This window comes from Cylas formicarius, unplaced genomic scaffold, assembly GCF_029955315.1.
Source record: "Cylas formicarius isolate icCylForm1 unplaced genomic scaffold, icCylForm1.1 PGA_scaffold_9__14_contigs__length_23061073, whole genome shotgun sequence".
Taxonomy (NCBI): Eukaryota; Metazoa; Arthropoda; class Insecta; order Coleoptera; family Brentidae; genus Cylas; species Cylas formicarius.
Genome location: NW_026844365.1, coordinates 6620100 through 6647936, shown reverse-complemented (window position 1 = coordinate 6647936; position 27837 = coordinate 6620100). Strand labels below are relative to the sequence as shown.

Sequence of the window (27837 nt, the reverse complement as noted above, 5' to 3'; positions counted from 1 at the left end):
AACCGTATTCTTTCTAAATATCACTAACATAGCAAAATTTACTATTATCTATTACTCTAATAAACTCACAACCAAACTCGTCTTTTTATTGAATGCAAAAGGTTGTTATTCGAGGTCTTATAAACCTTTAATATGTCCACAATTTTTAATAATTGTACCACCATAAATATACCATCAAATAAATGACCCGTATTTACGCCAAGCAAAATTTTATTTCAATCCGTTTTTACAATCCGAATGGTTCAAATTAGACGACAACCAGAGGCGCGGAGTAGGCTGAGTATGCAGAATACGCAGGGTAGGCAGCGTAAGGCGAGGCATAACTTGCGTACGCCACTGGTGCACTGTAGGCTGCTAGTGCGGGCGACGCCACCAAGGGCGCGCTGTAGGCCAGCACACCAGGTTTTGGTGCAGGTTTCGCTTCGGGAGCGGGAGCCGGCGAAGCGAAAGCGAAAGCCAAAATGGCGGCGAAGACAATCTGAAATTGAATTGGAAACTTGAAGTATTAAAAAATGGCACCAAGTTCCACAGAATCAGATAAGTATGACGAATGTTCCCACCAAGAAAGGCTGGGAAAAAATCAATTTAAAATAGATGCTAATTATTTGAAATAAGTGTTAAATTGCGCATATATTTAAAATTTTAAGAGATTGTAAGAGAGGAGCAAATGTGCATTGAAATTTAGAGTCTAAACATTCATTTCGAATAATTCAATTAATTACTCGTATTAGGTAAATTTTTAAATTTAAAAATGTTTCCTTTCTTTCCATTAATTTAGGAATTCTTTCTTAAAGCCCAAAATATTGAATTAAAATCTATATTTGACAGGCAATTTGTTGAAATTCAATTTGAAAATACAGTGAATGGGCAAGTTAGAGCAGAGGTTGAAAAATATGTTACGAAATATCACAAACAAAATGCGGCAGAGAATGTGGTTCTTTCTCCATGCCCACCAGGGTACGAACTACAAAAATGGACTATTTAAGGATATGTTAAACACCAAAAGTATTCCCCCACAACAAAAGTGGACACAGAGAGAGGAAAAGAGACGAATTGTAAAGTGCTAGTCATGAAATACTAGCGAATATTGCTCATCGCTTAAAGACGTTGTTAGAGCGTGTATCGAAGTCGGGGGAGACAGTTCGAGCAATAAATAAAGTGAGACTTAATTAAACAGGTCTATTTTGTTTTGTTTTTAGTGTTTTTTTCTGGAACTATTAGCAGTTAGCAATATTTCATTTTTCATATTATCCCTAGCGTAAAATGCTGCTTAATTTTTTGCGCAATTCATAATTTTAATTTAATATTTCCCCACTACGTTTTGTATTAACGTGTAACTAACGCTATTTTCTAATAGAAATATACTTAATTCGTTTCTATACATTTTTCCATTTGTTCTCAATCTTTTGTGACAGTGAAAATTTTCAGTATTTTTTAAATCTAATTTCATATTATTATTATTTGTCTTATGTATAACTTTTGTATTTAACATTTTTCTATAAAACTAATCATAAAGGAAATGTATTATTTTGACACCTTGTATATACAGAGTGTTAAGTTCAATAAGAAAAGAAAAATAATTTTCTTGTATTATCACTCAATTGTATACAGGACGGTCAAATAAAGTTATATATTTTTAAATGAAACAACCAACATTTTTTTACATTTTTAAATACCGCGAATCTAGGGATAGATCTATGTATCAGTCTCTAAGCATCGTTATTAGAATATTGTCCGAATTCATAGCATATTGACTTTTTAAACATTGTTCGGTGTAACATATTTTAGAAAAAATACTTCTTCTCAGAAAATATTGAAAATTGGAATATTTTAATCAAATACGCAATGTTATTTCTCTCTTTTTTTTTAAATAAAACACCCGGTATATTTGTGCAAGACGAATTAAACGATTTACATGTACGATGCACCGTTTCGAATTTATTGACGATTTTAATCAATTCCCAAGTAATATTAACCTTAATTCTGAAAGCCTTTCTATTATTTTTTTACGAAATTGCTGCATAGTACTGTAAAAATTATGGATAATTTTATATTTGAAACAGTAAGTAAAATAAAATTAATAATTTTATATTAAGTTTTCAATAATGAAAATGATTTATGGCTTTAATATATAATTGGCTTTAATTGGTTAATTGCATCCCGAATTTGTTGTTGTAATGCAAAAACTTCTATGGGCTTATCTCTCTATACGATCTCTTCAAAATTTAAATTTAAAATTTTTAAAAAATGTTAATTTATTAAGAGGGTATCTAAATATTTAATAAAATAAATAAAAAAATACAACTTTATATGACGACTCTGTATGCAATTGAGTGACAATTGAAATAAAATTAAAGGTTACTAGAATCAACTTTTGTATTCAAACTTTTTTATATAGCCCCTCTTTGTACCTTAATCTAGAGAAAAAAGAAAGTTTATTTTACACTGTGGCTCGAGGGAAATCCGCTAATACCCCTCAGATTTCCACTTTATCACTGCGATTTGCGTCCCATAGAAATGATATTCAAACTAAGCTTTAATGCTGCTAATTCTGCAATATGCAGATAGAGAAATCGGTAAATTGTGCGAAGAAAAATTAAAATAGGCGTACCTAATAGGCGGACTTAACAGGTTTAAAACAATTTAATACTCACAGCTTTGTACATTTTTTCTGTTGGTTTGTTTAGTCGTGAAGTGGAACTAATGCTGTTCAACAATTATCGGGTGGTATTTATACAAAAAGTGCAATAATGTTGTGACACTGCTTAAGGTCGTTGTTAGCTGACGGCGGGCTTGACCAGCATTTTAAGTAGTCGTTTTGATGGCCCACGTAGATTTTGGCCCATTTTAAAATTCGTAAAGATTAATGGTTTGGATAAAAAAGCGTTTTTCTTTTAATGCGTCCTGCGGACAATGCATATGTCGTTCGCTAACCGTTTGCGAAAATGGCCGACGAACCGCACTTTGTCGCAGAGAATATTTCTATAAATTGATATTGGTTTTGAAGATAATGAATCTCAAATTATTGGGTCACAAATTGCAAAGCTTGCGTTAGTTTTTAAAGCAAGACTATTGCAGCGATTTCGTTTTAAAGTTTTAGATGCCAAAACCAAAACTGAGATAGTATTTCGCTGGGAATTTGCTTTATCATAACTAAATCTCTGTTCAAAAAGGCTTCATCTGTTTGATCTACCAAATTACGTCAGAGAGTGTGTTTTAGCTTGTCTCATGTGTCAACATTTTCAATATTTACAATGGTCAGTAAGTTTACCTACTAAAGAGTTTAGTAATACATGATCGATTAACGATTAACGATTGACATGTTGCTAAATAACGATTCAAGTCATTTGGGTTACTGTCAAAATTTGGTACTCAATTGGAATGTTCTGGAATTGGAATTTCATTGTCGTGAGAAAAGTTATCAATTGAATGGTTAGTTTGATGTGTAAATAATGTTTCTGGATTTGAAGGTCTACTTAAACGCAAATTGCCTAACTATGTCGTCAATACTTGCAATTAAATTTTCAATCATACTTAAATTAAGATCAGTGGGTCAAATGTGACCATGCTTCTTTATAAAGATTCGATTTCTGAATGCAATTTGGTTCCTGTCAAATGTCAGATTTTCATTGTTCGGAAAAACTATACGCTGATTCAACCCAGATCCATTAGTGTCACGGCTAATCCGATTGAAACAAAACAAAGACTTCGCTTGCCGATTTTTAAAAATAATAATCGTCCTATGTTGCGAGTTTTGCACACTTAGCAGGTTTTCAGGGTGTATGGTAACATAACGTTGCATTTGAAATAAAATCTGGGCAATCTAAATAAATACATAAATACCGGTACGCATTTTTCACATTTTTTAAGATCCCCCACTAAAATTTCAATACTTTGTTTGGCGTTATAGATATCGCAGCCTTCCTTCAAAAGTGACCTAACTTAAAAAACAAACTTCCCAGAAAACATTTAATAAAAACAATTAAAGACGAAATAAGCGTAAGTTTTAAATAAGACTAATTATCTGGAGTTTAAAAATAAACATTTTTGATTTGTGTCACTTTTAAGGAAAAAAAACCTTGGCTAAGAGAAGGTGTTTTGCATTGTGAAGTTTTTGGAGATTTTTTTGCAACGTTATGACATTTTTGCAGAAAAAAAAATTAAAAACCCAGCCATATTTTTTAAGAATTAAAATGTTTCATTAAAAGATTATCTGCCTTTCCAAATAAGCCACGGCCCAATAATTATGAAACAGATTTTCCTCATTTCCCTCATTTCCTCAGTTTTCGATTTCGAGCTTTAAATTTACGGTTTTCCACAATTCTTAAGTTTCTTACTTTTCTTAACTTTCCATTCTTCAGGGTTTCTTAGTCTTTTGTTACTTTGTTTCTTCCTTGTGTTCATTGCTTCGTCATCGGTCTGGATTCTAGGGAGTTGCAACAGGAAAAGTGGGACCAGCATCGCAATCATTTACACCAAAACTGTTGTAACTGTAGATCACCTTAAATTGCTTTTCATTGTTTTTCATAAAAAAAGACACAATTCAAAATAAAACACCTTTGACGAGTCTTTACGCGCCTAATCCTGCCAAGATTAGAAATCAAATTAATAAAAGGGCCCTTTGACAAAAACCATTTACTTGCGTTTTGTTCTTTAAAAGTATAAAGTTAATTTAATACGGTATTGTTGAGAAATGAAGTTTTCTTTTCGCTATAGTCAAAAATCGCCATTTCAACTACTAAAGCAGGTGTGCGATAAATATTAAATTATATAAATTGATTTAAACAAGTTGTGCTGACTATTATTCTAACCTCACATTTTCATGACAAAATTCTCATTTTTGGTTTCTTCATTATTACTTCTAATTTAATAGTTTCATAGAATTGTTTAAAGATTTTTATGGTTTGAGATGGCGGTTTGTTTCCCACAGCCTATAGAAACCTATAACCACGACTCAGGTTTCAATATGTCAACAATATGGGAATGAGTCATGCCCCTCTTTTAGCTCCGCCACCTCAAACAATATATAAGCAGAGTAGAATGTGAGCCAGTTTCAGTTAACCTCTGAAGAAGCCAATATAATAATTGGCGAAACGTCGTTCCATTCAAGTACAGCCGCCGCAGGATGAACCCAGAAAATTTGTAAATGTTTATTACATTATAGGGTGGTCCGTTAAAGAGGGGCCTATACCTTATCTCGAAATCTACGGGGGTTACAAAAAAATGTAAATACAATAGTTGTTTCTATTAAAATGACCTTATTTTTCTTATTTTCCTAATCGGGTGGTAAAATTAATTTTTTTTAAATAGAACACCCTATATTTTATTGAATTTTTGGATAGTCTTTTCAAAGACAAATTCAATGATATATATGCGTATGGGTCTGTGTTGCACCGTTTCGATCTTATTAGCGAACATTTTCAGAATTCGGGGAATTTTTAAACCATTGTTGTTGGGTTGCTTATAAACTTTTTAAACTTTATTACATCTAATATTTTTACGAAAACAATGCTATTATTTAAGCAATGACCAAATTTAAAATATTTTCCGTAAATACGCGGTGTTGCCATTTGTTCGCAACTACTGTTATATTTTGACAAATATATTTTTCCCTGGCAATCGCCTATGCGGAAATTTGGCTCTATATTGTCTGGGAGCAAGAGTCGAACTTTTGTTATTGGCGATGTAACATTCTAATAGGTTCAGTTTTCCCTTCTTCGTTTACACTATACATAACAGACTCAGCAAAAATGTAACTTAATGAAATAAATATAAAATAGTGTAAGTACAAAAAAATACCTTTAGAATATTATAATATACTGATACTTGTTAAAAAATCAGTAATATTATCACAACAGAGAACTGCTAATGTTTTCAAAGAATTTTATGACTATGTTAAAAAGGTCAAAATTAATAATATCATCAATTTTGTGTTTGTGTCTTTCAACAGGCAGGTTTCTATATATTTTTTAAAAACATGTGGTCCATATTATTAAGATTATGAATGTTTTATTTTTATTTTTTATGCATTTATGCAAAAGGGGTAATATAATTGAAGTTGCTATTAAAGTGGCAATTCGGAAATCCAATAATGTACAGTGTTTCTCATTTAAGAAAACTGAGAAAAGTGTCATTTTGCGAAACGTTGCAACACCGCGTATTTTAAGAAAATATTTTAAATTTGATAAAATGATGGTTGAAATATAACCCCAATTCTGAAGATCGCTAATAAGTTCTAAGTGGTGCATCACAGACCCATACTCATATATATCGTTGAGTTTGTGTTTAAGAGGACCATCCACAAATGCAACAAAATATAGGGTGTTCCATTAAAAAAAAAAAACTTTGATTTACCACCCTGTATATAAAAAAGTGCTGATTACTAAAATAAAAAAAATGTAATTTTAATAGAAACGTCTTTTGTATTTATTTTTTTTTGTAACTCTCGTAGGTTTCGAGATAAGGTAGAGCCCCCTCTTAAACGGGCCACCCTGTACATATTTTTCAAGACATAAATATGCGAATAAAATTCTTTTTCCAGGTTAATTATTTCTAAGTTCTATTTTAAACTTTTCAATAGAACTGCTACGTTATGTTATCTTAGCACAAAAAAAAAATCTCTATGAACAGAAATCAACACCTAGTAAATTGTATTTTTTTAGTACATTTATTTGCTTTTGTGCAAATCAGTTGAACAAATAAATAGGTTAAACAATAATTAAAGTTTCCGGAAAATATTTTTTTTGAGTCACTTACGGCTTTTCAATCTTAATAAATCAAATAAAATACTCTTAATTTTGACGGACATGTTTGTTTGATATTTTTTGTATGCCACAGCGGCGTCCTTATGCGTGAGGTCGTTTTCCAACACCATTTCGATGCGAGCACCAATCAATCCCTAAAATGTATTCTGTGCACATCTGATGTTGCATAACTTCCCAATTAGGTGCCCAATGAGAACAATATTCGATACGTTGACCAACGACATAACGGCGGTCGATGTCATATACAGGGTGGTCGCAAATGGAACGTTTTAACAGGAATAACCGATTAATGAACTAAGTGGAGCAAAATCGACTTGCATGTCAAGGGATGGATTTCTGTGAAATATTTAATGGTTAAAATGGAGCGTTTTTCCATTTTCGGCCATTTCGAATTTTTTTTTAATTTTTTAAAGCAGTTCTAAATGAATACAACTTTCTTATTCCATATGGCAATCATAGTTGCCTATGTTCACGTCACTTCAAACCCTTTTCAGCAATATAGATTCGTTGATATCTGCAATTATAAATAGCTTTTTAGTAGAGTATCTTTTAAGCTACACCGCGCCGGAGTTGTCTTGACAATTTTTTTGTATACTCTTGTTGGCATTTATTGTTATTATTATTATTACTGTATTTTTATATTAGGTTTAAATATTATTTTTATCATTTAATTTTAATAATTCTGTCTATTTAAAAGGCAAAATTATTTTATTCTAACATAATAAACAAAACACAATAAATGTTAGAATACAAAATACTAAAACTTAAAATTTTACATCAACGGCATTGAAATATTTTAAAGTAGGCGTTGAAAGTCAATACAATAGACGCACCTTTTTAGTACTGAATGTCAACTATTCACTAAGTCTACAGGATCGACGGAAGCAAACGCTTCTCGATTGGCTTTCTCTAACTTTGTTTTGGTTTGGAAAATTCATTTTTTAATAAATAGATAATAATAATAATAATAAATAAATAAATAATAGAGCACGTTACGGGATCGTCGAGAATATAAAATAAAATTATATTACATCGTAATGTACAATACAAGCTGATGAAACGGACCAATATAAGTTAAAAAAATATACACTTCAGGTAGAGAAAACATGATACAGAGCTTTTATAATAATAGATGGTTGAAAAAAAAAAACAAAACATTGCATTTTCCAATAAACCAGTTGCAAAAGTGTGCTTCTACCGACTTCTTCTTCATATAATTGCTGGATTTTTCTGTTACTGGATATCTCTCTCTCTCTCTCTCTCTCTCTCTCTCTCTCTCTCTCTCTCTACGGCACCAATATTTTCGGAAAAGTAATCCAGATGTGAATGCAAGAAGTATTTTATACTCATATTGCATTATATTTCACCCTTGCAATCTTTTCAGATTCTATCACGGTATTCATAAGGTCTTGATGTTCAATCCAGTACCTGTCTATTTCTATTGTCCCACTCACACAAAAAATAGGAGTACTTTGCATATCCTGACTGCTGACCCAGTAGAAGTCCCACAGTTTTTTACTCCTCACACGCCATGGGACGACAGCATTTAATATAAAGTGTATTGTTTAATTTTTTCAAGCAGTACTTCCAGATTTTTCTAGTATTCTTTCATTTGGACAGAATGACCAACAGGTACAGAACCAAGAACATTTACATTGTCCAAAAGAACAGCTTCAGGCTTCTCTTGGATGAGCTAATAAAAACCTTCCAGTCTTGATCAGATTAGAAATATTTTTTTAAAACATCCTATAAATTCTGTCTTTCTTGTTAAGAAACACTCCATATATCACCAACATCACTAAGGGTATCTTCATTTAATTCTGGTTCAGAAAAACTGGTCGTATCTTTTTGTAAATTGAATTGACTCTCAGGTATTGGGACATCTGGGCCTTGTGGCATTTTCCTAATTGCAAACAAAAGGTTCGGATAAACAATGTTTTTCAAATATTTAGTATTATATCCGCAAACATTGCATATGCAGAAATAGCAACCATTATGGTGATTTATTAGCTTTCTCCTCATCATAGGTGTTCCAAAAGGTAAGGAGCGCTTGTTTCCATTATTGTAATGTCTTAAACCTTCTTCAATTTTTAGAACATCAAAACATTCTTTGAAACGGAATAAAAATAGGTTTTCAGATTTCATATTTTAATGAAACAAAAACAATGGTCCAATTAGATTTATAAAACAACCAATGGCGCAGAGTATGCCGAATATGCAGGGTAAACAGCTGGAGCCGCATAACCAGCATACGCGAGAGGGGCTGAGTAGGCAGCAGTATAGGCAACCGCAGGAGATGCTACCAATGGGGCGCTGTAAGCGAGTAACCCGGGCTTCGGTGCAGGTGCAGCTTTGGGGGCTGGTGTTGCGGCGGCAAACGCCAAAATGGCGACAAAGACAACCTGAAATAACCCATTAATAATAAAAAAATCGTTACAAATCAATCAGAAAGCAATGAACTTCACAATCTCCCTGAATATAAATAAATTATATTAAGCTTATAAAAAATCTGCACCTAGAAGAGATGAACTATCTGTTAAAATTTGATAATAGAAAAACCTGAATCACGAATAAATAAGACAGTAGATGTATAGTGCCGATATAAGCAACAGAAACCGTACATAACCTCAATTTCCTAACCCCCCCGCAGCGGGGGCCCCCCGCGCGTGGCGTCCTAGTGTCCCCCCTGTCTACCAGAGTGCGCTCCGCCCCCCACCCAGCTTGTGTAGCGTCCTGTTTTGCCCCGGTTCCGCCCGTCGCTGCTAGATGTCGCGCGCTTGTGTCGCCAGCTTGTGTAGCGTCCTGTTTTGCCCCGGTTCCGCCCGTCGCTGCTAGATGTCGCGCGCTCCGACCGTCGTAGGCCCCCCCGGTAGAGGGCGGTGACGGTGCGGCGCGGTGACGCGGTGGATCGGGAGGATAATTAAATAAACTTGAATTTTAATACATTTTATTTTATTTTATTTATAAAATTGGTCTGGCGAGGAGTTTCTTCTTCTTTTTATGTCGATTCAGTCGACCATCCCATTGTTCCTGTTCCTTGCGTTGTTCTTCTTCCCGTTCCCGGAGGAAATCTAAATACGAAGTGCACTCCTCGCCGTCCCACTCCGTCGACCACCCACCCGGGTACTCCTGCTGCTCCTTTGTTTCTTTTGATCCACCGGGTTGCTCCTGCTGCTGGTGATGTTCCCTTGTCGTTTCATGTCGTACCGGGAATTCTAACCCCCGGTACTCTTTGTGTGATTTGAATATGTGACGCCCTAAGCGATGCGCCAACATAATATGCGACTTGTCATACGGACAAACCGCGATTTTTTCTAGAACAAAACAAAGTATGATATGTAGCGTTTCCTATAAAACACACATTTTTTTTTTAAACAAAACTTCCAAAAAGGGGGGTTATCAAATAATTTTAAAAATTGTTTTTTAAGTTATACGCGCATACCAAAATTCACGTTTCAATTCACTGTCATTTAAATGTAAGTGTATTATTGTCAAAAGGGCAAACTGCAATTTTTTAGTACAAAAAATAAACAAAAATATGTATATATTTCGCGTTTTCCCCATAAAACGCACATTTTTGAAACAAAACTTTCAGTAATTTTAAAAATTGTTTATTTTTTAAAAGCCAAAATTCCCTATTCACTGTCATTTAAAAGATATTAAAAACGCTCAATTTAATTCGATTATTATTGTCAAAAAGGCAAACTGCAATTTTTTAGTACAAACAAATTTAAAAATTGTTTATTTTTTAAAAGCCAAAATTCCCTTTTCCATTCACTGTCATTTAAAAGCTATTAAAAACACTCAATTTAAATCGGTTATTATGCAACGTAAAAAAGATGAGTATCATATTTTAAAACAGGTAGAAACTAACCAAAAAAGTGATAACCCAAACTGAAACCCACAAGAAAAGACGCGCACTGTATAAAGGTAATTAAAATATAAAACTTACCAGTTGTAGGGTCGTAGGGAAATGGACATCGCACTTCTGTATTCATTGCACTGAATATAGTCTATAATACACATGCACTCCCTTCCATGGTTGAATTAAAAGTCGAAAGGTCTTCTACCCACAAGCACCAACGCCGATTTGAATAGACGCGATGTTGTCGCCAGACAACCGTGCAGGTAGAAGTCTCAAGGTCAACACGCTTTCACACGGGAACGCAACCGTTTCGGACGTTGGACGAACGTATGTTGCCGCAAAAGATCAAGGCCAACTTGCTTTCATTTTTTACAATCTCCGTATGGGATGTGGAATTTCAAAACGCGCCGAGTCTAAATGTCGAGTTGTTTTGCTTGTTGAGAATAATAATTAATTGCCCCCTTTATATTTGCTCCGTGGGATTAACGTAATGGGAAAAATTTGTTGCAACGCATGTGGAGGTGTCTTCGTTTGTTAACTTTTAGAAAGTATTCTCGCACCGTATAAATACATCTCATTTTTCTCTGTTTTGTCAGTAGTTGTTTTTGGTATTATTCGTGCAACGTGGAAGCTAACTTAGTGGTTTGGTGTTCGTACAAAAAAGCAGTAAGTACCTTTTTTATTGTCTTATTTTAATTCTTTAACATTTGTTATTATTTTATAAAGTTCCTAAAGATCATCTTAGTACTCTCAACCCGTAACCGCAAATAGAATAGCAGCAATCTTAAGCGTAAGTTTTTTTTATTTTTTTAATTTTGAGATAAAATAATTAATAATAATTTATAGATGGACTTAAGTCAACTGAATCAAACCTGTCTTGCAGAAGGTGATTTTGAGCAGCCGATTGTCAAACTGCATGAATTGCCGATAGGCGTTCCGTTTAAAATTACTAGAGCCAAAATTGTTAATACAAAATTTGGCAATTCCGTGTTGCTGCAATTAGAAAATTCCGTAGTATTTCTTCCTACTCGCGTGACAGAAGCTTTCCGTCCGAGACTAGAACACTTTGCGTCGGGGCAGTACAAACTGGTCTACGAGGGATCCAAAGATATTGGAAAGCCCAACTCTTTAAAGAAATTCAAAATAATTCAAAATTAATCAACATATTATACAGGGTAAGTCTTATTTACTGTTATATATTTAATAAACCACGATGCGCGTAAAGCAGATCATTCATAGAGGGCAAATCTTAATTTTAACCTTACAAAAATTAAAAAAGCATATTTCCGACAAGTTCACTCTTAGAGATAGTGATGTGTGGCTTAGGAGACTAAATAAAAATATTGAATCTTGCAACCAAATCGTTTCTAACGAAAAGGATTTATCTATTGGGTTAAAAAGAAAATTACAAACTACAATTCAACATCTGAAAGCTATTAGAAAAATTATTCTTAATTATCAACATAAGCATTTTGGATTGGGATTACAAAGTAGTAGCCGCGAGACAAACACAAATGAAATGGTTGTATGGGAATCGGTAGCGTCGTGTTTCCAGGGAAGAGTTCAGACCGGTGTCATAATTAATTTACTTCATAAAGATTTAATTCAATTTTTAAACGATTCTCGTCCAATATTTCAACAAAAAATTAGTCAAATTTTAAAGAAATTTTTATTGCTGAAAGTAAATACCACATTTTGCGGTGAATTTATTAAGGCAAAAAATGATGTCCAAGGCGAAGTTGATGTTAAATATCTGAGTACCGGAAATGCTGTAGTTGATTTAGGAACAGAATTGAATGATTGGTTTGTTGAAAATGTCCAAGATAAAATTTTAAATCAAATGTCAGAGTTTCAGGAACGTGATTCCGGGTGGGCTTTAAATAATATTATTTATTTAGAGATTAACATTAATAAATTTGAAATGGGTAACGGATCATCCTTCGTTGTGCGACATTGACCAAATTATGTTTATCGAGCGGGCTATACGAGGTGGAATTTCGGTGTGTGTTGGTAGATATGCGGAGGCCAACAATAAATATATGCCCAACTACGATTCATCCAGGGATGATTCCTATATCATGTACTTTGACGTCAATAACCTCTATGGCAAGGCCATGTGCGAGCCTCTTCCTTACGGAGGATTCGACTGGATGTCTCATCAAGAGATTGATTCATTTAATGTCATGAACATTCCAGATGAATCTTCCCAAGGATATATCCTAGAGGTAGACCTGGAATACCCGCAGAAATTACATGACACACATAGAGATTTTCCATTTTGTGCCGAACATCGAGTGCCCCCCAATTCAAAGTTACCAAAACTAATGACTACTTTGTATAATAAAGAAAAATACGTCATACACTATCGCAATTTAAAACAGGCTCTCAAAAACGGTCTCGTACTAAAGAAAATTCACAAAATATTAAAATTTAACCAATCTCGTTGGTTGAAATGTTATATCGATCATAATAATAAATTAAGAACCCAAGCAAAGACAAAATTTGGTATAAATTTATACAAATTGTTTAATAATGCCGCTTACGGTAAAACAATGGAAAACATTCGCAAGCATCGTATTGTTAAATTTGTTAAAGCGTGGGATGGTCGCTACGGTGCGAAAAATTTAATTTCTAGTCCTAGATTTCACAGTAGAACAATACTTGATAACAATTTGTTGCTTATAGAATTAAAAAAATCGGAACTTTGCTTTAATAAGCCACTTTATATTGGAATGTCCATATTGGATTTGTCGAAAACGACCATGTACGAGTTTCATTATAATTACATGCTTCCAAATTTGGGTCCCGAAAAATGTAAAATTCAATACATGGATACGGACAGTTTCATTTATAATATCAAATGTTATGACGCATATGAAAGCGTTATTAAGGCCGATTTAACAAAATTTGACACGTCTGATTATCCTAATGACAATCCCTATAATATACCGCAAATCAACAAAAAGGTTTTGGGGTTGATGAAGGATGAGACTAATGGCACCATCATTAGTCATTATGCTGGGTTAAGGTCGAAAATGTATACTTTCAAAATTTTAACGGGTTCGGTAGTTAAAAAGTCAAAGGGTATTCAGTACAATATTGTAAAAAATAAAATTTCATTTGATGACTACGTAGAATGCTTAACAAATTTTAGGGAAAAGTACGCCACTCAACGAACCATTCGTTCATACACTCACAATGTATTTAGCATCGAACAAACAAAACTTGCCTTGAGTCCTTTAGACGATAAACGTTATCTTTTGCCGAATTCATATGAAACGCTTCCGTGGGGACATTATAAAGTGCCGTAATTATTTTTTAATATATTTTTGTTACAGATTATGGTCAAACAACTTACATTAGAAAGCCTTTGTATTATAACAATTTGCGAAAATATTAGGTGTAGTGCTGATTTTTTGCGTGAGTCACCTTTGCCTTGGAAACTAACGATACTAATATTTAAATATTATTCGAAATATAGATGGAGGTACCTTAAACAACTAGCGCTCCAGTCTGATGGCAATTCTTTATTAAATTTAGAATTCATTCTGTTGAATAAGAGATTTGGATCGTCTTACAGAAATAGCATTTTGGCAACTCCAACCATTGATTTTGACGGAGAATCCGCTTACTGTTTATGGGTCAGTTATTACAGGATAAAATATTCGGAAATTTTAGTTTGTAAATCTTGTCACTTTATATTTCAAGTAGTTAAAAAATTTAAAAAGAAAAATTTTAGACTTTTATTGGATCACTATCATTTACAGCTGGATATAAATAATTTGAATGATGTATATCACGATAAACAATTTTGGTGTCAAAGCTGCTTTGAAGAAGTTTTGTTCACTGTAGAAACTGAAGATGAATGTAATTTAATGCTTCACAATGAGAGGAAATATGGAAAAAAGTTACGCTTTTCTGATAGTCCATTGAACTATTTATAATGTGGTTTTATTATAACATATGTAACTGTAGATAAGACTTTTATGTATTGATTGTATTCCATTGTATTGCAACAAGAATAAACATGTATATATTTAGACGCTATTTTCTTTTTTACCACCACCACAACACCGCATAATAATTACACAGAAGTTTGTAATTGTATAATTTATTTATTATATACATTATTACTATTTTACAATTTCGTTAAATGCTAAATTATTAAATTGTTCTAGTTTTCTTTTGCACTCTTGAGCTTGCATCCGCGCCACTTGCAAGTCTGTATTAAAAAGCGCAATTTGTGTTTCAATTTCGTTGATATTGCACTCTAATCCCGACAACTGAGACGCCAAGTTTCTTTTTAAATTGAATGCCTCACAAATGACACTTTTTTCTCTACCGTCCGTGAACACTTCGAGCCAATCAGCGGATGACGTTGGAGCTGCAAACGCTTCACTTGTGGTAGTTTTCTTCTTCTTCTTGCGGGATACGACCGACGCACTTTGTTTTCGTTTGGTCGCAGATTTTTTGGTTTGTTGCTCTACAGGAACGAAGCTGGACGGGAGCACTTCTGATGAAGGAAATTGCAACTCGAAATTTTCCAATAAATTATACAATTCGTTGGATGTCACAATTTTCTCTTGAGCCATCATATACACGTATTTATGTCAGAACTTCTAAATCGAGACTAAATTTATTTCAAAACGTCTACGTTGTCTACCCACGAATCGTGCGACTTATCCAATCCCAACCAGCGCACGAGAACCATATTGCCTCGTCTGCGCAACACCTTTTCGACGAGATATAAGTCCGGGTTAACTGTCTTCTGCAATTCTTCTTCATAAAATCCGCCCATTATGGGTTTACCCTGCATATCTTGAAGCAAATACGTTACGGGGTTAGTAACCCGTACTTTAACAATTTTAAACAATTCCGTGGTCCAATTCGGTGTATAACCTTTGTTGAAAACGTGCTTGACTTTGCTGATTCTAACGATGTCGCCGACTTTAAGTTTACGAGGACCGAATATTTTTATGCTACTATACGCGGTTTTCAAAATTCTCTTTTCGTTGCTCTTACTCACATCGATGGGTTTCGTACCCGTCGTTCTATGTTTTGTGTTATTGTATTCATCAACGATAGAGGCGAGCACATCGATCCATTTGTACGTCCCGCGTAAAGAAAAATGTCGAAACAATTTCTCTTTGAGGGTACGTATCACCCGTTCGACAATTGAGGCCTTTTTTATGCTATACGTACTATAGTGGTTAATTTTATGCTTATCCACAAGTTTCAGAAACGTGTCGTTGTAAAATTCTTTACCGAGATCCGTTTGCAAGTTTTGAGGGTGCCGTCCGTCCTTGAGAATTTTGGAAAACGCCTTGGCGACTTCGACCCCGGTTTTGGTTTTCAACGGGCGACACCATACATATTTTGAGAAACAGTCTATCACAACCAGCACGAATTTAAAATTTCTGTTTTGTTTGCTGTAGCGATCTAATTGGGCCAGATCCGCTTGCCACAGGTCATCCATCCCTCGTATTATAGTCCGGCGGCGAGCATAATTTCTGCGTGCCGGCTTGTGCAGTTCTCGAACCAGTTGTACCTTCTCTTTATTCATAATGTGTGTTCGGTTGCGATGGAGGATTTAAAACCCTTTGTTTCAATACCTTCATTATATTCTCATTTTCGTTCGTAAGTCGCTCCATTTTGGTTACAATATCATGAAATTGCTGTGACAAAACGGCGACTTTTGTCATGTGCTTTTCCAAATCTTTCTTTGCGCTCATTTCGCTTAGCTTTTGGTGGAAAACTTCGCGAAACTGCATAATTTCATTTTCGAGTGTAGTGCTACTCATTTTCAGTTGTTCTTCAAGACGCGAGAATTTAGTTTTGTCTTCAATTTGTAATCTTTTCGTGTACGCTTCGAGTTTCTGTCCAATAATCTTTCTCAATGCAATTTTTAATAAATTACTTGTCTCATCCACATATTTTTTGTTAGCCACGTCACCGTCATCGCTAGGCGTTTGGACATTGCAAATTTTTAAATTGTTCATATTGACGTTTCCGTCTGGCATATAGTCGAGGGCGCTTCTAATCACAGTATTAGTGAAGGGTCGTTTAGAGCGCAGCGCGCTAGAACGTCCAAACTTGTCCAGACTCATCGTTAAACTAACGTATAAAACCTGATTCTTTTAGCTCTTCAACGATTGAAACTATTTCATTATCATGAGACGTGTTGCCTGCGTGTTTCGACGCGATTAGTAATTTCAGACGCTCTACGAGTTCATTGACGTCGTCCCAGTATACATATTCAGTAGGAGCGTCATTATAACGCATATTATAACCTTGACCGCTGTACGAGTACGAACGCGACTGAGATTTTATTAAGGGTCGGATGACCTTGGTATATTTTGGTACAGTCGATGCGCCTTTCAGACGTCCGATCGCGTCCCTGTGCACCTGGGTAGCCTCCATTATTTTTTTATATTGTGCCAAATCGTCTTTTGTGTATGCTATGGGATCTTTTAAAAACACCAAATTATACAAGCCGCGGGTACCGGAATATCTCTCGCCGTCTACAATAATATCGCCAGATCCTTGATGAAAATCCAGCGATTTATTGCCGAGAAACCATTTGGATGATATTTTGTCGTAAACGGGTCCGTAAACAATATCGGTGTCGGGCGATTTTACCCATAAATTTTGAATATATGAATGGGAAATTTCTGGATATTGTTCCAGGTATGATTGAAGGGATGCGTTGGCCACGCTCGATGTGTCAAACACATCATCTTCCTCCTCATCGATATTTTGCATCTCAACGCTCTTATTGGGATCCGGCGTTTCCTGAATTTCTTCCATAGGCAAAAATGATACGTTAACCTTATTTTTTGTTTCTTCGTTCGGTTCCTTTTTGTGTTCCCGCTTGACACCTCGACGTTCAGTTTTTATTTCTGCCGGTGACGGTGATAGCTTTATTTTTGCTATACGTTCTAGCGGCTCGCTGACGGGTTTGAAAAGCTTCCGAATTGACGCATCCTCTTCGCTCTTACCCAATTTTAATGTTAAATACTTCTTTCGAATAGATCTAGACAACTCGTTTACTTTTTTTTTTAGCGCCGCGTCGGCGATGTCGGCGGACGTCGCCTTCATGACTGTTTCTATCGACAATTAAATATCGACTTTTATATATTTGTCGAAACCCTTGCGGTAGCGTCCGTTTTTTACGTCGAAATCTTTGACAATTATCAAACAGCCGTACTTTTCTTTCCAGCACTCGGAACAAATTTGTTTAAACGTGTCGTATGAAACGTCGGGTGAGACATGTTCATCATAAACGTGACGTAAATTCATGTCATCCTGTTTAAACAACGCGACAATATTGCAATTGTCACGTATCAATTGCTTGGGTACCTTGGAGTATGTCTGACAGAGATAAATAGCGTCGATGGCCTTGTGTCGACACATCGAAAAATACTCGCGAATTTTATCTTGCTTGTCGCACGCCACGTCGTCGAAAATAAACAGAGAATTCTCTTTCGCGTCGCTAGGGTCGATTATCGAGTCTCTTTCACTGTAGGGATAATATCCAACTCCTTTGACATTGCTCAATACGCGAGATAACAGTTGATATTTTGGTTGATACAACGACTTTGAGTAGACGTAAACATTTTCGAAACTTGCCCCGTTGGGGTTAAAGAGTAGCGCTAACATGGTGTTGGTTTTGCCGCAACCGCTAGGTCCGCAAAACACCGCCCTAAATGAATTGGGTAGCAGTTGACCGTGTTTGCTTTTGTTAAAGAAACCATCTCCGCAAACCAAATCTAAATTATCGATGGGGAGCTTGAGTTTCTGCTGCACCACCCGCATGACTACAATGTTTATTCGAGACACCTCGTATATATATATACGACACAAGCAATTTCCTTTAATTAGTATGTTATGCTTCGCGTCCGGAAGTGGTCTCGTTAACACGCTTATTAACAAGTTACCTTTTGAAGTACACATTCCGGGTTACCAGTTTTGCGGTCCCGGTACAAAATTGGAAAAACGCTTGAACCGAGGCGATAGCGGGGTGAATCCTTTGGACGCTGCGTGTAAGGTACACGACATTGCCTATTCGCAAAACAAATCGTTAGACGAACGTCATAAAGCGGATAAAGAATTGGAAACGCGTGCGTGGCAGCGAGTAAAATCTAAAGACGCAAAGTTTGGTGAAAAAGCTGCCGCATTCTTTGTCACCGCGACTATGAAAACTAAACGTAAGCTCGGTATGGGTCAACAACGGCGTCCCTCTGTTTCGTTTCGACAGGGTGTCGTGAAAAAGGTTCGCAATGCATTAAAGAAGAAACAATTGTTTCATATCGATAACCCTAAAATGCTTAGAAGATCGGCACTGGAAGCGCTTCGAGCTGGCAGAGCCGCTGTAAGAAAAGCGGGAGGACGTAAAAAAATTAGGGTACCTAGAATTATACCGTTCGAATCAAAATCGGGCGGTATTTTACCACTTTTACCGTTATTAGGAGCGCTAGGGGCTTTAGGTTCGCTCTCGGGCGGAGCCGCTGCTATCGCTAAAACTGTCATCGATGCGAAAAACGCACGAAAGAAACTCGAAGAGGACAACCGCCATAACCGAGCTATGGAAGAGATTGGAAAAAAGGGATCGGGTCTATTCTTGAAAAAGAGTCCGCGCGGCGGATTCGGTCTTTATCTGAAGAAACAAAAAAACTCCCAATAAAGCTACCCAGAAGGGCTCTATACGACGTCGATTTAATATCTCTGGCGCGCAAATTAAAAATTCCTCACTTCAGGGGTGTTTTTATGCGAGATAGTTTACCCCGTCGAATCAGATCGCAAGAATGCGGAATCGTAAATTTGGATGTTCGTCGAAATAGAGGAACCCACTGGGTAGCATACAAAAAGAGGAAGGGAAACGATGTTGAGTATTTTGACAGTTTCGGTAACCTTAAACCACCCGCGGAACTTGTTAAATATTTCGGCAACAGCGCCAATATCTACTATAATCACGATAGATATCAAAAGTTTACGCAATACAATTGCGGTCATTTGTGTTTGCAATTTCTCTATAAAAAGGACTGAAATCGCGGACCTATAAGCAGTCAACATGTCGATCATATTTACGTTAAAAGGGAACACGTCGACATTATCCATCGACTTTGTCAATCCGCTGCAGTTGGATGAAGATGTAGAGTACGGTTTAGCGCTGATTGGATTCCACTCTTACAACAACATTCCCAACATAGATAAGGGTTCGAATAAATTTTACTACTTCGATGGTAACAATAAAGAAAACGTAATTGAAATTCCGACCGGGTCCTATGAAATTAGCGACATTGAAACCTACATTAACGAACATCTGCCAAAAAATAAGGAAGAGAAGAATACGATCCCAAAGTTAATAGAGGAGATATCAATCAAACCCAACAATAATACGATAAAGTGTGAAATCTACAGCCCCGTATACGGGGTAAACTTTAAACAACACTCGGACAGTATCGGAAAATTATTGGGGTTTTCACAGAAAATTTTGGAGCCCAATATTATGCATTCCTCAGATTTACCCGTGGATATAATAAAAGTGCGAACGATACATGTAGATAGTAACATAACGTCTGGAGCGTTCTACAACGACAGACCTTCGCACACAATTTACGAGTTTGCCTTGTCCGTCGATCCGGGGTACGCCATCGACGAAACTCCTAAATATCTAACGTACTTGCCAGTAAACAAACGACAAATCTACAACATTACCCTACAGGTTCTGGATCAAAACTTTGAGTTGGTTAATTTCCGAGGTGAAGAAATCATCATTAGATTGGAACTTAAAAAATTAACGTAATGTTGATTTTCAACTCAATCGGAGACGCTGGTGAATATAAAAAAGCGAACATCCAAACGGTAGGGTTAGTAACAAAACCGAGGCGTATCCGTAAAGGTCGTCTTACATTGAGCAACAAACAATTTCTCCGATCACTGGGCTACGATGTTATCGAATCAAATATTCGACATACACAGAAAGCCAAAATTTGATGAATCTATCCAGCGCGTGGAGACCCGCACCTATCATCCCTTTGTGAAATCTTTTTTGAACAACGACACCATTGAGATCACGATCAATCAAGGAGATGCCTGGCTGCTTATGTACGACGCTGCTATTTGCATTAAGGGATCGCTGAAACGTCTCACGGGAACCGACCAAGTGCAATTTGTAAACAATGCAGGAGCATTTTTTTTTGAAACTATATCGTACGAGCTGAATGGGAAAGAAGTGGATAGCGTGCGTGATCCGGGTATAGTTAGTACGATTAGAGGTTATCTATGTTACTCGAAAGATGACTCATCGCATCTAGATATTTCCGGCTGGAATTTCCCTGAAAATGCGATTCACGATACAGAAAATGGACATTTTAGCATGCGAATCCCGTTACGACACTTTTTAAACATATTTAATGATTATAATATGATAACTTGTGGAAAACAAACCATAAGATTGGTAAGAGCCAGACATGACAAAAATTGTATGATAATTAAACCAATGGGCGGTGTTGCGGCCAGTGCAATTAAAACAACGGCGGAATTAAAAATTGATAGTGTCGATCTTAGGGTCAAGCACATATTTCCAAACGACGAAATCAAATTGGCTCTGCTGAAATCGATTAGATTAGATCAACCCATATTGATACCCTATAGACGATGGGAACTTCATGAATATCCTGCCCTAACCGCGGGCTCTACCAAAGAAATTTGGTCTGTCAAGACGTGCGCGGCTATCGAAAGCCCCCGATACGTAATAGTCGCTTTTCAAACAAATCGCAAAGACAACGAAGCGAAAAATGCGACGCTTTTCGATCACGTCGACGTAACGGATATAAGATTAACACTAAACGGAGAATATTACCCTCACGAACGTTTACGATTAGATTTTGAAAAGAATGACTTCGTGGAAGCGCATCACAATTACACGGATTTCTACCCCAGTTATAAGGGATGTGAGGAAAAAACTGCGTTGCTTGACTATATGGCTTTCAAAAACTGCGCGATTTTCGTCATTGACTGTTCTCGAAGAAACGACAGTGTAAAATCCAGCACTGTCGACGTAAAGTTAGACATCGAAGCAAAAAAGGGATTTCCCGCGAATACACGTGCCTATTGCATCATCATTCACGATTGTATCGTGGAACAACTACCGCTCAGCGAGATTGTTCGAAATCTAACATAAATACCGCCGGAGGAACCTAATCTTAACCAGTCATATTAAAAATGCGCATCGTTGCGGTAGATATTCAAGGCTTCCAGTTAGAAGATGGATTTGTCGTTAAAGAAATGGCTGTCTACAATGGATGTCAAATTAGTCATTACGTTTTGAAACCGCCGCGTGAATATTGCACGTTGACCGGTGCAGAAAAAAGAACGGTACGCTGGCTCGAACAATATCATCACGGTCTCAAATACAGTTCTGGTTTTGTTCAATATTCCGACATTGATACGTTGATCGGACTACTGATAGAAAATGCTGACTTGATATACGTGAGAGGAAGATCAAAAATGGAATTTTTAATGTCGAAAATGGATCAGGAGGATGTCGCATGCAGAGTCATTAACGTGGAGAAATTCGATGATGATAATTGGTTGAATCCGCCGAAATTTCAACCGGATCACGCCCATTGCATGTTTCACTCCGGAGGAAGACTGCGCATGTGCGCGTTGAGAAATTCTGCCCTTTTATATAATTGGTTGTATTCAAGGATCCCTGTATGAAATAAAACTTTCTTTATTTAAATAAGACTTTTTATTTCAATCCAAAAAAATTAATAATACATTTACACGTAAAAATAAAGCACGCTAATGCTATGATATGAATACAAACTGCGAAACTGTAATCTATTGAAGTATAATTCTTTTTTCGTTCCATTTCTCGAGTAATATTCTGCGTCATCTCACGCAAAATAGCGACTAAAAGCGTTTGGTTCATCACTTCTCTTTGTTATTTTACCTATAAAAGATTAGCTAGGAACCGAATACATTTTAGTATTTTACTGACCTTGAACGAGATGAGAGTCTTGTTGCTATGCTACGCTGTCTTTACTACCTGTTCGGACGTGTCGACGATAGTCGCCGCGCTGCCCGAGGAAGGTGTGATTGAATATTTACAAAAATTCGGATTCCTTTCACCTAACGACAACGAATCTTTAACGCAGATCAATGCGTCGAGTTTGCAACGTGCCCTAATGGATTTTCAGGATTTCTATAATTTACCGGTGGATGGTACTCTTAATAACGAAACCGTCGAACTAATAAATAAACCCCGATGTGGTGTAATAGAAAATGCCTTCACGACTGTTTCGCGATGGCAGAAAACGGATTTAAATTGGTATATTCAAGTACCGCCCAGTCACTATCAAGAGTTAAAAGTGCTGGCAACCGAGGTTTTTAAAATATGGAGTGATGAATCAAATTTAAATTTTTTCTTAAATTACTCAGAGCCGGATATAATGATTTTGATGTCTGACAAATATACTACCCACAGACAAAGCATAAGATGTAAAGGGAACGAATCCTGTCCTTTTGCTTTTGACGGAAGGGGTAACATATTAGGACATGCATTTTTTCCAAATCAACAACAAGAGTGCGTGGAAGTCATTTGGATAAATCCGAAGATTGGTACTACGGTTTAGAAGTGCCTGCGCCCGGAGGAAAAACGAGCTTGTTTACTGTGTTGTTCCACGAAATTGGACATACGTTGGGTTTGGCGCACAGTAACGATCGCAATGCCATTATGTACCCTTGGTATAGCTTAAATTCTAAGACATTGTCATACGACGATGTTGCAGGTCTTCAACGTTTATATGGTAAAAAAACCACAACCACCGCCCGCGTAACAACTCCGACCACAACAACATCAACTACCACTACTACCACAACTACGAAACCTCCGATAGGGAAAAACGAAACAAAAGTACCAGATTTGTGTCACGTAAATCCATCCATATTTTTGGTTACGTCTAACCATCATATGTATCTATTTTACGACAAATGGGTTTGGATAATAAGATTAGGTGATAAAGTCTACATGGAACCTAAAATGATATCAGATTATGTCCCTATTTACGCTCCTATTTCGCATATCTACCAGAGACCCAACGGACAACTTTTGGTAGTCACCGGTGATTCGTTTTATTTACTTCACTTCCCGAGTTTCACGGTAGTGGGCGACCGACAAAGCGTCCAGCGACTGGGTGTGCCTGCGGGTAAAACAGTGAACGCTATTTTTAATACGTATGGCGGTCGAACGTATATATTTTACGGTAAACGCTACTATGCAGAAATAGACGAGTGTTCTTTGAGTGCGAGTGAACACGGTTTTACTACGGAACTGTTTCCGGGTCTGCCCGACGATTTGTCGGGCGCGTTTCGATACACCAACGGACATTTGTATTTTTTCAAAGAGAAAACGTATTACGAATACAACGAATTTTTGAATAAATTAACGAGAGTCGGTGAAATAGACTTGAGTCTTGTCGCAATTAATTGTCCCACAGAGAGTGTCTTTAAACAAATTAGGGATTTGTTAAGAAAGTTATCGATCTTTCACAACAATGAATAAGAAGTTAGTTTTCTTCGACGATTTTAGAAGCTTGGATACCGATCAACTTGAATTGATTCCTGTGCAACATTTCTTGGAGCATGTGAGACCGCACGATTTGTTAAATATGTGGCATAAGTTACCAGTACGACATCGCAACAATTTTGAATTGCAAACTCATTTGCCCTGCTTTGTTCACTATAACAGACCGGACAGCAAAATGCATATCGACGGCCCGGCACCTCCCCAGAATAAATGTCATTATTGTTTGAGTGTTATAAAAGCAGTTACCGAGATCTAGGATAGATTCATTCGGGCTAGAAACATGGTTTTGTTAAGTGCTCACTTTGTTTTGTTGTCGGCTGTGGTACAAAACGTTTTCTATATACATAAACCTAAGGATGTGATTGAAGCGTTCGTTTGTTTCAAAAATCATAATAATCGGTGCATTTGGCCCGATACGTGGACGCGTATGCAACTCGCTCAGGTCAACGGAATCGACAAGCTACAAACTTTTAGCGTGACATTGTCGAATAACACTACCGCAGATAAGCCGTATTTAAATTACAAGGTACGTTTCGTTTTTGCGAACCGGAGCTACGAAGACCACGGCGAATGGCAAACGATCGCTATCAAGAATTCCAATAACACCAGCGGCGGCGTTAACGACAATTGCGGTAACGAATACAACATCTCGGCAGATCGAAAAACTATTTTAATCCCGCTATATGTAACTACGTGCGCTTGTTTGCTTCTTTTGGCAAAATGCTTATTCAAATTGACTAAATGTAAATATCTCTCTTAATTACACCGATAGTGGGGGGTTGTTGATATATAAGTACATTTGAATTTGATACCGAAGTCAGTCTGTTTGTCACAATGTGTAACAAAGTGGTCACTATCGATGAAAACACGATTTTCGAAATAAAGAATTCAGGTGTCCGTTTCATCTTCAAGAACAAGCACATAGATTTTCAAGTCCAGGATTTTTGGGATTTTTTGTTCTTTCTGGAGGACGAGGTGGGAGAAATCATGTTCTGGAACGACATAACAGTCTACATCGGGAGCAGTATCGAGGTGACCTATTCGAACGAAGAAGAGAGCTGTGAGTTGATACTGAAACGGGATCATGGCGACGAAATTATCCTCGACCGCGATGAAGTAGAAAATCTCATGGACCAGAAACACCGCTTGTACGAAGCATTACGTTGTCTACATATGAGCTAATAAATATTTACTATTGTATCTATAGTTTTTCTTTTATTAAACCGTGATTATTGAGACACTCTGTATAAGTCACTCGACTTGTTTACCGACGACCCGATCACCCGCGTCACCGCGCCACACCGTCTCCGTGCCGCACCGTCACCGCCCTCTACCGGGGGGGCCTACGACGGTCGGAGCGCGCGACATCTAGCAGCGACGGGCGGAACCGGGGCAAAACAGGACGCTACACAAGCGCGCGACATCTAGCAGCGACGGGCGGAACCGGGGCAAAACAGGACGCTACACAAGCTGGGTGGGGGGCGGAGCGCACTCTGGTAGACAGGGGGGACACTAGGACGCCACGCGCGGGGGGCCCCCGCTGCGGGGGGGTTAGGAAATTGAGGTTATGTACGGTTTCTGTTGCTTATATCGGCACTATACATCTACTTAAGACATTCATTAAGGGAATCTTTTCGGGATTGCTTTGGAAAGGTAGTCGAATGTGAAACCTGAGACTCTTTTTCGATACAGTTTACTATGTATTGTATTTAAAGCAAATTATCCTTTGTTTTCTAGTTTTTCACTTACGGCTAATATTTATCCACGAAAACGGCAATTTTCAGGTTTTTTTTTTGTACATTCCTAAGGATAGAGGTGGTAGCCTTGAATCTCTCTCGTTTCCTGGTTCATGAATTTTTCCAATGGCGTAAATAATTTTCGAGAAAATAAATGTTTTCTGAATCAACGCAGTACGTCCTAATAGTAAATGACGACATCGAGTCTAGATTGAGTGCGAAAAATGGTGATTTTCATATGGATTTTTTCAAATATCTCGAGCAGCCTATTTTGATTTACGGGTAATAATTTAAACTCGAAAAGAAAAAATTTCGGGGTCCTTCAAAAATCCTGTACATAATCGAAAAAATGCTCGAAATAAAGGTTATCGTTTTTGAGAAATAGGTTATAGCATCAGATCTCGCGGATATTTCTTTCTGAGAACTTTTTCGATAGCTTAACCTTTTTTTGAGAAATGATATTTTTCTCGAAACCCTGCAAACACGGGTCTTAAATGTTTTTAAATACTTCTCGAAAAAGATATTCTTTTCGACGCTGGCCATACCGTTGCCGAAATATAACTTTCGTTGCCAAGCGCGGATGCTTTCGAAAAATTCGATTTCATTGATTTTCCAAAAGCAACCAATTTTTTGGTAAATAATTCGCTGACTGGTAAATTATCTGACAAATGCCTTAGAGCAAAAGAAAATTGTAATTGTGTCAAATATTTAATTTCACACAGTTTTCTTAGATATCCCTTTGTGGAAAGTACATAATAACTTTAACGGAAGGTTCTATAGTATTTTACAATCTTAAAGTGGTGCAGTCCATATGGTAAAGTAGGTAAGCTTTGTAGCGAAACATTGAAAAACACTTATGGAGTACCGCAGGGTTGTGTGCTTGGCCCACTACTTTATTCCACTTACGCGCCTGGTTAACAAATTGCTAGCCTTAAAGCTCAATACTACACACAACGCATTATTACTGTACACAGGAGAAAATGAGAAGGAATAAAAAGCTATTAAATACGCACCTATACATTTTCTATAGCGAAATAGCGAAATATTTAGGTCTAATTTTGGATGAGTTTTTAAGCTGGCAATTGCACAAGTTGGTGCTATGATTCCAATTATATTATGCCTCTCATAGAACAAAGAAACTGGTATATACCGCTTTGTGTTTTCAGATATCTGATCTGGAGAACTTGTGGATGCAAATTATACAAAATTAATTTTGAAAATTTTATCATCCTCATTATTTAACACCCATCAATGTTCTATATCATTAATTAAATGGAAACTATAGTACACGAATCAAACCCAGAGCCGAACTAATATAGATTTAAATAATCCCCTTCAATCCATTACAAATTTATATTTGAAAATGGAGAACTATATTGTGAGTTGTTTTAATTCATAATTTGTTTTGTTTTATTTAGTTAGTTAAGTGAGTATTGTTATCATTATATTACTAGCATCCAGGTGCAACAAAAAAAAAATGGAAATGTGAAACTAAGGTAGAAAAAGTGTTAATTGTAAAAAAAAACTTAGATACTAAACTTACGATAAATACTTACGATTTTAGCAGACATGATTGATTTCTGATGATTTGACACGAGATTGACGATTTTTTAACGGGACGTCGCTTTATACCAGATCCTACATGGTGCGTAAGATTGGTGGCCGCACAACTGGAGAATGCGAAATCGAAATAAAATATGCGAAATGCATTTGGTAGGTTGCGCAAATTACTAGTAACTACAATGGCATCACAGGGGCCATTAAGTATTCGTCAACGCGCTCCAAAATTACGGCAGTTTTCTAAAGGATTTTACCATTCAACAATCCTAACAACAGCGCAATGAATTACAAAAAATAAAGGTTATTTGCCATTTGACA

The 27837-nt window shown here is 36.6% G+C and overlaps 3 protein-coding genes and 1 long non-coding RNA gene across 4 annotated transcripts; 2 read left to right on the top strand and 2 right to left on the bottom strand.

Annotated features, from left to right (window-relative positions):
* Nucleotides 1–192: 192 nt before the first annotated feature.
* Nucleotides 193–27635, bottom strand: LOC132707688 (pupal cuticle protein C1B-like). Its single transcript, XM_060679611.1, has 5 exons — nt 27516–27635; nt 8957–9166; nt 6757–6898; nt 2655–2671; nt 193–478 (listed from the first exon to the last, which is right to left on the bottom strand). Exons 1-5 carry the CDS (start codon nt 27528–27530, stop codon nt 248–250), a joined length of 615 nt encoding a protein of 204 aa, XP_060535594.1. The 5' UTR covers nt 27531–27635; the 3' UTR covers nt 193–247.
* On the bottom strand, nt 9403–10837 carry LOC132707471 (uncharacterized). The gene is made up of 2 exons (XM_060679340.1): nt 10717–10837; nt 9403–10078 (listed from the first exon to the last, which is right to left on the bottom strand). Exons 1-2 carry the CDS (start codon nt 10760–10762, stop codon nt 9726–9728), a joined length of 399 nt encoding a protein of 132 aa, XP_060535323.1. The 5' UTR covers nt 10763–10837; the 3' UTR covers nt 9403–9725.
* On the top strand, nt 11156–14669 carry LOC132707472 (uncharacterized). The gene is made up of 4 exons (XR_009619738.1): nt 11156–11295; nt 11356–11419; nt 11476–11804; nt 13968–14669. It is a non-coding gene; the product is annotated as an uncharacterized LOC132707472 (long non-coding RNA).
* On the top strand, nt 11817–14669 carry LOC132707470 (uncharacterized). Its single transcript, XM_060679339.1, has 2 exons — nt 11817–14049; nt 14111–14669. The coding sequence occupies exon 1, from the start codon at nt 12594–12596 to the stop codon at nt 13938–13940; it is 1347 nt and encodes a 448-aa protein (XP_060535322.1). The 5' UTR covers nt 11817–12593; the 3' UTR covers nt 13941–14049; nt 14111–14669.
* Nucleotides 27636–27837: the final 202 nt, after the last annotated feature.

Bases quoted from the DNA above. Each gene is read 5' to 3' on its own strand.
- LOC132707470 (XM_060679339.1), top strand. From the start codon at position 12,594: ATGTTTATCGAGCGGGCTATACGAGGTGGAATTTCGGTGTGTGTTGGT.
- LOC132707471 (XM_060679340.1), bottom strand. From the start codon at position 10,762: ATGAATACAGAAGTGCGATGTCCATTTCCCTACGACCCTACAACTG. The intron at 10,079-10,716 runs GTAAGTTTTATA...GTTTTGTTCTAG, and splicing joins TCCCTACGACCCTACAACTG to AAAAAATCGCGGTTTGTCCG.
- LOC132707688 (XM_060679611.1), bottom strand. The intron at 6,899-8,956 runs GTTGTTTTATAA...AATACATTTTAG, and splicing joins CGGCATACTCTGCGCCATTG to GGATTGATTGGTGCTCGCAT.